Source organism: Podarcis gaigeae, assembly GCF_964106915.1.
Source record: "Podarcis gaigeae genome assembly, chromosome: 10".
Classification (NCBI taxonomy): Eukaryota; Metazoa; Chordata; class Lepidosauria; order Squamata; family Lacertidae; genus Podarcis; species Podarcis gaigeae.
In genome coordinates, this window is record NC_139686.1 from 11,193,182 (window position 1) to 11,208,548 (window position 15,367).

At 46.3% G+C, this 15,367-nt stretch overlaps 1 protein-coding gene across 50 annotated transcripts in view; it reads left to right on the forward strand.

The window, feature by feature from the left end:
• CELF2 (CUGBP Elav-like family member 2) overlaps positions 1-15,367 on the forward strand; it is a 524,207-nt gene that overhangs the window by 337,698 nt on the left and 171,142 nt on the right. For all 50 annotated transcript variants that reach the window (XM_083700428.1, XM_083700387.1, XM_083700388.1 and 47 more), the window contains one exon: positions 6,080-6,276. In XM_083700428.1, coding sequence (XP_083556554.1) covers positions 6,080-6,276 — 197 coding nt within the window. The remainder of the gene's footprint in view (positions 1-6,079; positions 6,277-15,367) is intronic.

The following is a 15,367-nucleotide window of genomic DNA, read 5'->3' on the forward strand; positions in this document are numbered from 1 at the left end:
AATGTCAAACCTTTAATCCTTTTAAAGCTCCCCATCTCTCTGCTTCTGACCACACGTCCTCTCCAGAACCATTAATGAAACGGGACCCTGGTGGGGAGGTGCATGGCAGTGGGTGGTGAGTGGCAGGGGTAGAGTCCGGGTACCCACATTAAAAAAATTATGGGTGCCCAGGCACCCGGGGCCTGCTGGAGTTGGCACCAGTGCGTGTAATCCACCCAACCCAAAAGTGGTCCTTTATTATACACACACACAGTGGTACCTCAGGTTACAGATGCTTCAAGTTACATACGCTTCAGGTTACAAACTCCGCTAACCCAGAAATAGTACCTCGGGTTAAGAACTTTGCTTCAGGATAAGAACAGAAATTGTGCTCTGGCGGCGCAGCAGCAGCGGGAGGCCCCATTAGCTAAAGTGGTGCTTCAGGTTAAGAACAGTTTCAGAAACTCTGGAAAACGAATTAAGTACTTAACCTGAGGTACCACTGTATACACACACACACACACACACACACACACACCAGTTCCAAGAATCATACAACATATCTTCTCGTCTTATACAATGTTTTAGACTTCCGTCAACACCGCTGATGATTTCCCGTTCTTCATCACTTATTCTGCATTTCTTAATTTCTATATTACATTTAAATGTCCTTAACTAATAATTCTCTTCACAGTCTTTTTTCCAGTATTTCAAGTAATCCACCTTATGAAACTTCTTGCAGTCCTACTAGCATAATCTGTTCATCACAATTACTTTTCAAATAGTTCATATATTTACTCCAGTCTTCTAAGAATCTCTGATCCCACAGGTTTCGAATCCTTCCTGTTAATTTACAAGTGGTCCTTTATTCAACTGTTACCAGAGCAGCGACATGAGTCCCCCCCCCCCTCAAAAAAAAATCCCATGCCAATTAGTCTAATTTGCACTGGAAAAACTTCATTTCGCATTGGAAACATTTCTGATGTCCCAGAGCATTGGTTCTCAAAGGGTGTGGCATGCAACACTGGTGTGGCCAAGAGGATGGCAAGTGTGGCGGAAAGATTCAAGGACAAATCAATGTTATATTTCTGGAATAATTCATGTTTTTATGTAGCTGCCTTGTTTTATACTTTCTTGATGTCCCATGATCATTATTATAAGGTAGTTGGTTTCTGTGTTATAAATCAGGCACTGCTAGGAGTTGCTTCTTTTGGTTATCTAATGCACTTCTTATCGATACAAAAATTCAGTGTGGCGCGAGCAAATTTTCATTCTGAGAAAGTTGAAATGGCCATACTTGCTTAATATTTGCATCGAACTGATGAGATGAAAAAGAATGTGATAAAATAAAACACCGAATGAATCTAAAATGCTGAACTGTATCTGAACCTAATGCATCCGAGTATCCCTATATCTGAGTGGTTCCTGGTATGAGGAATGCAGGAAGCTCCTTAAACTGAGTCAGACCATCGGTCCATCTGGTTCAGTGTTGTCTATACTGATTGGTAGCAACACCAAGTTTTTAATATTTAATGCTGTATTGTTTTTAACACTCGATAGGGAGCTGCCCAGAGTGGCTGGGGAAACTCAGCCAGATGGGCGGGGTATAAATAATAATATATTATTATCATTATCATCATCATCATCATCATCATCACTGCAAGATTTCAGACAAGGATATCTTCTCAGCCTTAGATGAAGATGCCAGGAATTGAACTTTCTGTATGCAAAACAGTAGAAGCAGAAGATGCATTTTGCTTAGGGTTGTATAAATTGATCTCAAGTCGCTACTCTTGAAACCAGAAGCTGGAGCCCAGTGAGTTAAAAAAAAACCTGGAGAAACAGCAGGTTTACTACAACCAGGGCTGGCCCAAGACATTTTGACGCCTAAGGCAAACCCCCAAAATGATGTCTCCTTCCCTGCCAGGGAAGAAGTGTTGAGGGAATATCTACGTACATGAGGAACAAGAGGGAGAGAAAGATCTAGCTCAGTTGGTAGAGTATGGGATGCTATGATTCTTTATCGGGATCTGCTGCCCCTGTGGATCTTGCCGCCTTGCCTCATGGGTGGGCCGGTCCTGACTGTGGCTCTGAGACAGGCAGCCTAACGAAGCAGTGCACACCCTCATATTAAGGAAAAGAAGAATCACATTGGCCTCTCACCTGCCCAGGTGACATTTGGGGCTTGGTCAAGGGGAAGGGCCAGTTGTGAAAAACGAACCTTACCTCATGCTTCATGCATAGATGGAATAAAAAAAAGAGCAACTCAGTTTGATCTGCAGGAAGAGGGAGGAGGATGAGTGTTTCTTGCTGTGGGGAAAGCCAGAGAAGAATGGAAGTGGGAGTCAAATGATTTTTCTTGGATGTGTGTCAAGGCAGGAATGGAAATGGGGAGTGGGGGATCTTCCGTAAAGCGGTCGCCTTTCTGGGATCCGAGATCATTTTCCACAGCATCCCTAAAAAGATGTCTGGAGCCCCATCCTCTTCTCCACACCCCAACTGTGATCCAAGGGACCCAGGAGAAAGAGAGAGGCAATGTTGGGTAATTGAAATGGCAGAACGACGCAAGGTTAGGCGAGCAGCGGAATTGGTGATCAAACTTCTCATCATTGGTTTTGAAACCTGTCTTTCATGCCGTTCCCCGCTCCTTTCTGGACTTGAGAGGGCTGCGAAGAAAGGAGTTAATCGAGGCATATTAATGTGTTCAGGTGTGCTTATGTTTCGGGAGAGACGAGGCGGGGGCTGCTGAGTGATTTCTCCGTGCGCATGTTTGTAGCCCCGGGGCACGGAACGCACTTGTGGTCTCCCCTCTTCCGATATTTAATTTGTGCCTCCTTTGTGAGCGGTGCATGTCATCTTTGCGTTGTGTCTGCTGGCTTTAACCCTTGAATGAGGCAGACAGTGCGGGCACACAGGGCCATCACTTGAGGCCAAGAATGGGGAAATCTGTCAATTTCAATTCCTTTGAGTTTCTCATTATTCCAATCTTTAAATTCAGTTTTCCACATTCATTTATTTTATTTTTAAAAGTTGTGGTAACACTTGCACTTTACATTTAAAGCACTATGATGCCACTTTAAATGGCTTCCGCCAAAGAATTCTGGGAGCTGTAGTTTGTTAAGGGTGCTGGGGGTTGTTAGCAGATTCCTCTTCCTCTCAGTGTGTTACAATTCTCAGAGCGGTTTAGCCGTCAATATTTCTTCACAGGGAACTCTGGGAATTGTAGTTCTGTGGCGGGGATGGGGAACTAGCCTAACAACTCTCAACACTTTTAACAAACTGCAACTCCCAGAATTCTTTGGGGGTGTTTTAAGGTGATATCACAGTGTTCTGAATGTATTGTGTGAATGTGGTGAAGCTCTCTGAACTGTATTGTGTTTAGGGGTTTTAATGGTGATTTATCACTGCTCCCTTTATTGTTATTGTTGATTTCATAACATTTTATATTGCTGTGAGTCAACATGGTTGGGCCGTTCCCCTAAAGGTGGCATAGGACTAGTTTTATACATACATGAATGAAATAACTTGGCTCAATATCACTGTAGTGAATGGGGAGCTTCTCTCGTGCTATTTCCATTAATTACACTGGTCAAAGGAAACTCTTCAATGAGATGTGCCTTAAGGGTCAGATCCTGCTGGCTACTACTCTGCCAACCTAAACAGTGCTCATAGTCTGCCTTCTGGCTCATCTTTCCTTTTGGTAGGATTCGGTAAACCTCTGTATCTTGGTATCTGAAGAAGTGTGCATGCACACGAAAGCTTATACCCAGAACAAACTTAGTTGGTCTCTAAGGTGCTACTGGACAATTTTTTAATTTATATCGACTGTGTCAGACCAACACCTGACTCTGTACCTTATTTGTACTTTACAGGATGTAAATAGTTTTTTGGACCCCTTTTCTTTTTTGTTTATGCCATATAAAACAGATGATGGGCTCCTGGGTTGAAATAAAGCACGTTCCCTTCTTTTCTTTTCTTTTTTATTATAGGTAATTTATTAGCAGCTTGAGTTATGTACAGTGGTACCTCGAGTTACAAAAGCCTCAGGTTGCAAACGCTTCAGGTTACAAACTCCGCTAACCTGGAAGAGTTACCTCGACTTGCAAACTTTGCCCCAGAATGAGAATGGAAATTGTGTGTCAGCAGTGCAGCGGCAGCAAGAGGCCCCCATTAGCGAAAGCACACCTCTAGTTAAGAGCAGTTTCAGGTTAAGGACGGACCTCCGGATCGAACTGAGTTCATAACTAGAGGTACCACTGTACACATTAGCGGCTTGAGATGCAGGAAGTTCCATTCCTTCTGCTGTGTTTCAAGTTGCATTCTTACCAGTGGTGTAGCGTGGGGGGTGCAGGGGGGGCCGGCCTCACCGGGCGCAATATCTGGGGGTTAGGGTTAGGGGGTGCAAATCCACGGGTTAGGGGGCGCAAATCCACGGGTTAGGGGGTGCAAATTACTTGCCTTGCCCCAGGTGCTGACAACCCACGCTACGCCACTGATTCTTACGTTGATGTGCAGACCACAGAGAGGGTGGAGATTTCTTTACCCTGCTGCTCATTCCCTGAATTGTTTCCCTGCACCCAACTCCAGTTCCCTGAAACTCCCATGTGCACATGCAGTCCCCTCTGCGCATGTGCAGTTGGCTGCCTGAAAGGAACACACTTCAGCTTAACCACGGCTTCCATTTTCAGGTAGGCTGGAAGCCGGTTTGAGGGAATGCATCAAACAGGAATACAGTGGTACCTCGTGTTAAGAACTTAATTCGTTCCGGAGGTCCGTTCTTAACACCCTCCCTTCAGATGTGAAGGAAATAAGCAGCTATCCTATCTTTAAAAGACATCTGAAGGTAGCCCTGTTTAGGGAAGTTTTTAATATTTGATGCTGTACTGTTTTTAACATTCGATTGGGAGCTGCCCAGAGTGGCTGGGGAGACTCAGCCAGATGGGTGGGGTATAAATAATAAATAAATTATTATTATTATTGTTGTTGTTGTTGTTGTTGTTGTTGTTATTATCATTATTATTATTATACCTGAAACTGTTCTTAACCTGAGGAACCACTTTAGCTAATGGGACCTCCTGCTGCCGCTGCATGATTTCAGTTCTCACCCTGAAGCAAAGTTCTTAACCTGAGGTACTATTTCTGGGTTAGCGGAGTCTGTAACCTGAAGCATCTGTAACCCGAGGTACCACTGTATTTCGCAGAGGACCTGTGGATTGTGGCTGACCTCATATGACCTCACACCGGCGATGAAAAAACCCCCGGAGCCAGAGTGAACAGAATTGTGTGCCCAGCCTTGTTCGCCATGAAGCAAACTGCTTCAGGTGGAAGAATATAGGGGGACGGATGAAACTGATATCAGAATAATGTAGTGAGGTGTTGCTGTTTTGGTTTTTTTTAAGCATTGGCTCTTAAGCAAAGGAGGAGTGGAAGAGGCCACTCTTTGGATTCTGCTGCAGGAAGTAAAATATCTTTGTCCTACACTATATTGGCAGCAAGGAATCTGCCTGGCCGGAGCATTTTTTTTCAGTTTTGTGCAACAATATGACACATGCAGAGGCCGGTTTTTGCATTACTCATCGGATATCTTGCCGGCTGCTTTGTATACCCTTTCACGTGACTTTTGAGTGTTTCAGAATCCAAACACACTTGCACTGGGGGGCGGATACTCTGCCGCCTCGGGAGCCCTCGTGGGGGAAGGGTGTCCCTGCACTGATTTTCTGTTCTGCCAGAGAGCAGCGTGCTTGTACAGTAGCCCCCGTACGTCTCCTTAAAATGGCCTTTTCTTTTGAGAGCCACAAGCGCCGTTTTGTGACTTGAGCTTGGCACCCTCTTTGTACGTGATGGATTCAAGCGGCCGCTTGCAGTCGGAGAATAACGTAATGACACGTTTTTGCTGTTGTTTGTTCACGGCATTAACATGGTATTTTGTTGGCGGTGGCACTTAATCAGTTTGGAAGCGTTAGTTGTGCTCTATTTCCCTCTCCATTGACTGTTGCTTGTTATTCCTTTTCTGCTTGCAAATGACATTATTTCAAAAAACAGAAAATGTTCCCGCTGACGGAGCTCTCCTTTTCCCCTTTCTCTCTCTCTCTCTCTCCAGTAACGGCACAGCTAACAAGATGAATGGAGCTTTGGATCATTCAGATCAGCCAGACCCAGATGCCATTAAGATGTTTGTCGGACAGATCCCCCGTTCGTGGTCAGAAAAGGAGCTAAAGGAACTTTTTGAGCCTTACGGAGCTGTCTACCAGATCAACGTTCTCCGAGATCGGAGCCAGAATCCTCCCCAAAGCAAAGGTATGGCAAGACAACAACAGTGGGGTGAGAATGAGGTTCTTGTTGGGGCAGGGGAGAGTGGGGTCCTCCTGCAACCAAAATTCCCATCACATTCATCCATCCAGTGTTTCTAAGGATGGTTGTGTCTAGGTAGGGAGAGTAGCATTTGGGTTCTTGCTCCCATACGGAATCGTCTGGCGGGTTGTGTGAGAATCATGAATACGGGTTTGAATTTTATTTGCAGTTTTGAGATTTCTGTTGTGTCTTCAAACAGGGGGAGGGATGGGGTTAGGGCTGTGCAACAACAACAATAATAAAGGATACTGCTTCTTCCTGAAAACACAGAGATGTTCTGTTGAACCCTAGCACATTTTTAATGGGAGGAGTAAGATGTTGCAGCGTGGAACGCTGCTGTTCAGGATTCAGGATTCTCTGTTGTGTTTCCAATCTCCCTTCCTCCACCTCCTGCTCCCACCCACCCTGCAGTCAGCATTTCATAACTACTGAACATAACTTTTGTTTCCACTACCCCTCCCATTGCATTTTCCTCCCTCTAAACTTTCACTGCACTTCTGCAAACACTGGGGGTTTCCCAGAGCCTGTTGATATCTCTCTCTTGTGTGTGGCTGATACCCTTTTGGTTGCATACGTAGGGATGGGGAGGAATTCAATTCAGTGCAATTAAAGTCTTCCCTAATCAGTGCTCTCAGAAACAATATGCAAATAGAAACCCAACTCTTCTTCGAATTTTGCAAGGCAGTTCTCCAGCCCAAGTCAAGTGCACATAAATGCAGGTGTTGGGGTGAAGTCTACGTATAAATGTGTATATTGGTGAACGTAAAATGCAAACATGCATTACAGTAGGCAAGACCGGTTTGCAAAAAGGTCCATATTGGGCAGAACTGCACACAAAAATGTGCAGAAGGTCCCAGGTTCAGTCCCCAGTGGTGTCTCCAGGTAGGTCCTGGAACAACTCCTTGCCCGAAACCCTTTTGGTCAATGGAGACACCACTGAGCTAGATTAGGGAGATGGGATAAATTAGTTAGCATGTGGTGCTGATGATGCCAAGGTTGCAGGTTCAATCCCTGTACAGGACTCCTGCATTGCAAGGGGTTGAACTAAATCATGGGGAGGCAAACTAAGGCCCGGGGGCCGGATCTGGACCAATCGCCTTCTAAATCTGGCCTGCGGATGGTCCAGGAATCAGTGTGTTTATACATGAGTAGAACGTGTCCTTTTATTTCAAATGCATCTCTGGGTTATTTGTGGGACATATAAATTCGTTCATTTTTATTTTTTTCAAAATATAGTCCACCCCCACCCCCCCCACAAGGTCTGAGGAACAGTGGACCGCCCCCCTGCTGAAAAAGTTTGCTGACCCCTGAAGTAGATAATTCTCAAGGCCTCATCCAACTCAATGGTTCAGTGGTTCTAGATCAGGCATGTCCAAAGTCTGTTTGGGGGGCCTAATCTGGCATGCCAGTTGGTTTAATCCAGCCCCTGTGGCAGTATATGTCCTGGGGTTAAATCCTTTTAAAAAAGCTCAGCAACTTCAATCCTAAAAAAAGTTCAACAACTTTGGGGTTAAACTCCATCAAATCTGGCCCTCTTTGAAAAAAAGTTTGGGCACCCCTGTTCTAGATGGGCCAATGATACAGCTCAGCACAAGGCCTCATCCTATGTTCCTTTGAAGGTGGCAGGGACAGGGATGTGACGGAGGGGAAGGGGCCAGAAAATATGGCTCCACCATTCCCTTATGAATTCTGAAATATATGAGACGTCAAACACTTGCAAAGGGTTTCAGTGCCTTTTCACTGCCGGAAGGGTTGGTTATGGGGTGGAGGCATGGACTCGATTGCTCAATCTTTGAGGATGCACAACTTATCTGTCACATCAATTTTATTTTGTTTTTTAAATGCAGCTTGTGACCCATGTGCTGGCTACTTTTCTGATAACAGTTCCCCCCCCCCCCCCCGATAAAACTTTGGGACAAAGTCAAAGATGGATAACTTCCCAGTGCTGTGTGTAGGCTTAAAGTCTCGGTGAGGTATTGTGGCCAATGATGGTTTGCGCTAACCACTGCTTAGAACTTGGGCAGTGATTTGAAGATCCAAACATCTGGCAGGCAAACCTTTTTTTTAGAGCTGCTTGTCTGCTTCTGTTTTTTACCCTCTCAGCTTCAGGACTTCCAAAGTTTGTTTCTGTTTCCAGTTGGGGGAACTGATGGAGGCAAAGCAATGGCTGTTACTATAATTTGTCCATTGAGACATCATGCAGAATCTCAGGTAGCTCAAAATATGGTTGGCAAACCCAAAGTAGGGCTTCTGATAGTAACTTGCTAGCCAATCACAAACCACCAGTTGTCAATGCAGGCCTGAACTATGGTTTACTGGTTTGATTTTCTGACAGGCAAACCATAGTTCAGGCCTGTTTGTTTCGTTTTACATTTGCTCAGCCCTGCTTCTATGGCACAACAACCTCCAGCTGCAGACCAATGACACTAACTGGCTTGTCAATTTGGACATTGCGCCAAACTGCAGCTGGCGTGCGAAACATGCTTTTTAAGGTATCCCGAGGTTTTGTGACTTTTGCTGTGCAAACCAGCTCAGCTACGTTCCTGGAAATCAAACCATACCTTTTGTTATTCTGATTTGCTGACCTGTTGCAAATCATGGTTTGTGAATTTTGACTTTGTGCCAGTTTGCGGTTAAGCTGCCTTAACCACAGTTAAACAGTGGCGTCTGTCTGGATTTGTTTACATCAAAGACCTTTGGGCGGAGGGCTCTGCGATTGGGCAGTTGACAAAGGAGTATGTTCTAATTGGCATCCTTACCTTCAAGCATCTTCTCAGTGTCAGTGATTCAGAATGTTTGATTATTTTTTGCTGGCTCTGTTCCACTTGACTATCTATCTATACCCAAGCTGAGCATCTCCCAGCAGGGGCAAGGAGAGGATCTCTTTGAGCTGTTTTTGAGGCTGCTGTCTGAGTTTCTTACAGTCCCTGTCAAAAACAACCGACAGCTCCTGCTTTCTCCTCTGCTGTCATTACCAACTGCCTTCTCTACCCTCTAACTACAAATGTCCTACTTCACTTGTTTTCCTGTCTTCTCTGTGCTGCTGCCAATTCTGTGTGGCAGGAGCTGAAGGCGGAAGCAGAGAGCAGCGTTTTCCTAGGCACTTATCCTTCAGCTCTCTGGAAATTGGGCCTCCATTCTACAAGCCCTAACTCCTGTAATTGGGACAAGTTTTGCAAACTGGAGAAACTGTCCAAATTAAAACTTTTCAAAATTTGGGTCTGCAACAAAGTTTGCATTTTTGGATGTGTTGTGCATGTGTGCATAGATTTTTGGGGGGATAGAATTTTTATTTCTGTATCTTGTTTCTTTGCTGAGTTGAGAGAGAGATTTATTCATGAGCTCATAACTAAATTATCATATGCTGCAAAGTTCGCTTATGTGATTTACTGCCCAGAGGTATATCGATGGGCACCAGCTTGGAAAGTCCTAAGAGACATTTAGACAGATTCATGGAGGATTAAGTCTTTCAGTGTCTGCTAGTCATGATTATTTCAGCTTGCAGGCAATGGTGGCTGGTGCCCATTGGGAGTGGTTGGGCAGACGGCAAGGAGGCCAACTCTAGGTGGCGCCAGAGCCAAAGACAGGCAGAGCCAGCTCACTCTAGTTTTACCCTCGCCCTTTACCCTGGTGATTTATACAAGGCCAACACTAAGATTAAGGAGGAGGAAACAGACAGATACTGGACTGGTGCCAAGAAAAAGGGCTGCTGGGCCTAGCCACTGTGATCCACATGACGGTCACCTCCAGACTTGATTATTGTAACTCACTCTATGTGGGGCTGCCCTTGAGACTGACCTAGAAACTCCAGCGGGTGCAGAATGCTGTGGCGAGATTCCTTACAGGGTCCTCGCCGCAGGATCACATTCACCTGGTGCTATACCAGCTGCACTGGCTCCCGGTGGAGTACAGGATCAGGTTTAAGGTGCTGGTTTTAATCTTTAAAGCCCTATACAGTCTAGGACGCCTTGTACCTTTGGGACCGCCTCTCCTGGTATGCCCCATGGAGGACCTTATGGTCTTCAAACAAAAACATCTTGGAGGTCCCGGGCCACAGGGAGGTTAGGCTGGCCTCAACCAGAGCCAGGGTCCTTTTGGCTGTGGCCCTGATCTGGTGGTCACAAGAGACTAGGGCCCTGCGGGACTTGACATATTTCCGCAGGGCCTGCAAGACAGAGCTGTTCCACTAGGCCTTTGGCCAAGGCACAGCCTGACCCCCTCAACTTTAACTAGGATCCGATAATTTGAGACCTCTTCACTGTTGAACTTTTCTGTTTGCTAGCTCTTGTCCTTTGGAGTTAACAAGGCAACCCCTCTTTTCTACCTGGGGGAGCTGAAAGCTCAGAGACGCTGCCTTCCACACATGACACTTATGAAAGAATAGATTTCTGTTCCCCCGGAGGTAGTGATGGCCATCAACTTGGATGACTGTAAAAGAGAACCAGACAGGTTCACGGAGGACAAGGCTATCAGTGGCAGCCAGACACAATGGCTGTGTTCCACCTCTGCTGTCAGAGACCATATGTCTCTGAATACCAGTTGCTGTAAGTGGGAGAGCACTGTTGGAGTCAGGTGCATCTGAATGACCACTGTGAGAATGAGATGCTGGACTAGGTGGGCTCTTCCTATGCTCTTTTGATCCCCCTACATCCCACCTTGGTAACTTAGATCTGTAGGTGAAGATCTGTTGACGGTGCCTCAGACCCCCACACTAAAAAATGTTTTGACTTGAGCATGTTATTTCAGCATTGTTCCACCTGTTCTTTGGAATTCCCATCCCACACAAACGAAGCAAGCGCAAACACGGTTGTTCTTTTGACGCTTGTTGCAAACTACAAGAAAGAAGATTCCACCTAAACATTAGGAAGAACTTCCTGACAGTAAGAGCTGTTTGACAGTGAAATTTGCTGCCAAGGAGTGTGGTGGAGTCTCCTTCTTTGGAGGTCTTTAAGCAGAGGCTTGACAACCATATGTCAGGAGTGCGCTGATGGTGTTTCCTGCTTGGCAGGGGGTTGGACTCGATGGACCCTTGTGGTCTCTTCCAACTCTTATGATTCTATGATTCTATGACTTGTCTTCCTGGCCATCCTGAATTAGTTCCCCTTTATTTCTACAGCACTTCATTCTTGCTGGCATTGGGGGTTTTTTCACAAGTTGTGCTATGTTCTATATTCTACGTTTATACACCACTCGCCTCTCCGGTGGTCCTCCCTGGCTGTAAATCTCCCTCAGTCCAGAGAGACCGGTGATAAGCGACCCCTCCCTCCTGAGAGGAGCACACTTGTCTTCTGGCATATTGTAGCAGAAGAAAGAGTCCATCAGTAGCTCTAAACTACTTTATTTTACAGTCTATGTACAGAGAATCCATCAGCATGTCTGTGCTCTTTGAGCACCAGTACAGAACAGCATCAGGGATGTGGTTGGCACTGTGGCTTAAACCACAGAGCCTAGGGCTTGCCGATCAGAAGGTCAGCGGTTCGAATCCCTGTGACAGGGTGAGCTCCCATTGCTTGGTCCCTGCTCCTGCCAACCTAGCAGTTCGAAAGCACGTCAAAGTGCAAGTAGATACATAGGTACCACTCCGGCGGGAAGGTAAACAGCATTTCCTTGCACTGCTCTGGTTCGCCAGAAGTGGCTTAGTCATGCTGACCACATGACCCGGAAGCTGTACACCGGCTCCTTCAACCAATAAAGCAAGATGAGCCCAGAGTCGGCCATGACTGGATCTAATGGTCAGGGGTCCCTTTACCTTTACCTTTTACAGTACAGCATCACAAACAGAAGTGAAGCCAACTTCCAACAGTACTGAGACTTCCTGTCTCGCACTCTCTCAGACACTCACATGATAAACACAAAACATAGTGCTACTGCTGGAGTAGCACAGATGGATAAAAATCCTAACAGCACACACTTGTTTGACTGTCTGGTTGTTACCTAGGACAACCATAGGAAGGTACCTTATAGTGAGTCAGACATGTGGGCCCTGGTCTAATTTCATGTGGGTGGTGATAAATGTAGGGAGAGAGGGGAGAGGTGGAGGGGGGGAGAGAGGGAGAGAGAGAGCGCATACTAGTGTGGGGTAGTTGTTAGAGTGCTAAACCAGGACCTGAGAAACCAGTGTCCAAGCAAACCTCACAGGGTGGCCTTGCACCCAGTCACTGCCTCTCAGCCTAACCTACCTCACAGGATTGTTGTGAGGATAAAATTGGGGTGGAGAGAACAGTGCACATGTCCTTCAGTTCCTTGACGAAAAAGAGGGTCATATAAATGTGATAACCAAATAATAGAAGTGAGTGGCAGAAAAGGGGAAGGCAGTGGCAGCACTAAAGAAAGAGAAAGAAGGGGCCGCATTCTGCTCGGGTTCCTGCTCACTGCTGGCATGCAGGCCTCCACCAGATTAACCTATAGGGAAGGCAACCCTTGACAGGAAAAAGGTTCCCCCCTAACTGACAGTTGCTGCTCAGGGTTTTCTGAGGTCTCCCATTCTGCTATTGTCTCCTGACTTCCAGCTCTGCAGAAACTTCACCCAGGCTCTTGGGGACAGTAGGGACTGGGCTGTCTTGGTAGCAAGTATGGCACGGCAGGATTCTGAAATGCCAGAGAGCCCATGAAAGAGGAAATCCAAGGGGATACGGCATCAGCACATGTCTTGAAATGGCAACCCAGCCTTTGAACGAGCTCTGCAGGATTCTCTCCTGGATCATTCACCCTACATCTTACAAGCCTCTCCTTCGCTGCAGCAGCTGAAAGGAATCCTTCTGTCTGTCCCATTAGCTTGAATTGAACTATTTTTGCCTACCTGGGTGGTAGACCAGGTCGCCTTTCTGCTGGCATTTAAGCATTTGAGAAGCGGGTTTCAGCTGCAACATCTGCTCATGCTGTTTTCTTCCCTTACAAAAGCAATATAGAGTATTGCATAAATGTGTGCCACTTTGCACGCGCACGCGCGCACACACACACACACACACAGAGGTATTTTTTTTGTATGGTATGTGGAACACTTGCAAAGAAGATTTTGCAAAACATGGCAGGTGCATAGAACTGTAGGCATATCAGATGCAGAGCTTCAATGCAGATATCCACATAGCATTTGCAGAGAAGTGGAAAGATCCTGCACCTCCCATTTTTTGAAGTTAGGAGTTTTTGGATCGTTGTTTCCACTGCCCAAGGTTTCCAAGATTGTGATGTCATCTTAGGTTGCCAATTGGTTTCCCCTGACCTGATTCAGCTATAAACAGCTTTTGGGTCAGGCTGGAAAACGGGTAGTGCCTGTTGTGTTGGCTAGATCCGGGGCCGATCCATACATTTGGAGCACATCCACTTGCGCATTTAGAACACATGACTTGACCAAGAGAATTCTACTCCACTGTCTGCCCACCTACCTGCTGGGTGTCTCCCTGCATCCCAGTCTGAGGGTCCCATAAATCCTTCTTTTCCATTCCACCAGCTCTCTCAGACCCCACCATCACAGCACTTCCTGACTGTGGAATTTGAAGCTGGGTAGAGATAAAGAAAGAGAAGACTCAAGTAAGAGAGGTTACAGGTCAGGCTGCTGATTGGAACAGCGCAGGCACTGGCATTGGCGATCGATACTATTTCGCTGCCTCAGTAAATGACTTTTGTAAGAAAAGTATCACTAATGCGTGATGCAGGTTTATGGATGAAACACGGTGCGCCATGGAGGGGAAGAATCTGTGAGACGCAGAGGGAAGGGCTCGCCTTGGTACCAGATGGAAGTGACCTTTGAGGGGCAGGAGGAGAGAGGAAAAATTGAGGTCTCCAGTCAAAGGATGCGTTGAGGTTGTTCTGCAGATTAAGGCACCAGAGATTTCATGAAAAGACAGAGCCCCAGAAGAGGCTACAATAACATACCATGTGATCTGAAATACATTCAGAATGAGGGGTTTTGAAATGAGGAAGAAGAGTGGATGATAGCACACTTTCCTCCCCTCTCTAATCACAGTCTCATCCTTTTGTTCCCAGCATTTGGGTCCATTCTCTAGGAAATGTGGGGTGAGGCAGAAGTCACATAAAAGGTCCATAGGAGAGCAAAGCATGAACCCTCTAAGATCAGGTGAGCTTAAGCTGCGGCAAAAGATTCAAGCATGCTTGATATATATAAGGCTTGGCACACTAGCTAATGAGCAGCCCTCTAGATGGGAGAAAAGACAGGCTTCTGCTTGCATTGAAATTGGGAGAAGGAGGGTGCGATTGAAGTTTTGCAGCAGCCAAACTTCAGGAGTCCGTGTGGCTCCTTCAATTATTTTTTTCTCAGAGAACTTGCTCTCGTGATAGTGAGACAGCAGCTTCTTGTATGATTATGTTGTTGTTGTTTAGCCGTTTAGTCGTGTCCGACTCTTTGTGACCCCCTGGACCAAAGCACGCCAGGCACTCCCGCAGTTTGGTCAAACTCATGCTGGTAGCTTCAAGAACACTGTCCAACCATCTCGTCCTCTGTCATCCCCTTCTCCTTGTGCCCTCCATCTTTCCCAACATCAGGGTCTTTTCCAGGGAGTCTTCTCTTCTCATGAGGTGGCCAAAGTATTGGAACCTCAGCTTCACGATCTGTCCTTCCAGTGAGCACTCAGTGATGATTTCCTTCAGAATGGAGAGGTTTGATCTTCTTGTAGTCCATGGGGCTCTCAAGAGTCTCCTCCAGCACCATAATTCAAAAGCATCCATTCTTTGGCAATCAGCCTTCTTTATGGTGCATCTTGTATGATTATTCCCTGCAAAGAAACAGGGAATGGAAAAGTCACCCATTTAGTGCTAAACCACAGCATGCAGCAGGCCAGTGTCTACACTAGGCAACCTCCAGCAGTTGCTAAGGCCCGAGAAGGTCGATTAGTGCTTGTTTGGGACTCCTCAGTGCAAATGAAAAAGGTTCACCCTCATTGAAAGCTAGTGCTCCCTGCTCCCGCCAGTGACTGGTGTTTTAATAGGTGAGAGCTGTCATCATGCAACAGTGGCCAGACCCCAGGAGTTGCTTTGACAGGATCCTGCAGATGGAGCGGACCAGACCGAGAGTGGGTCCAAT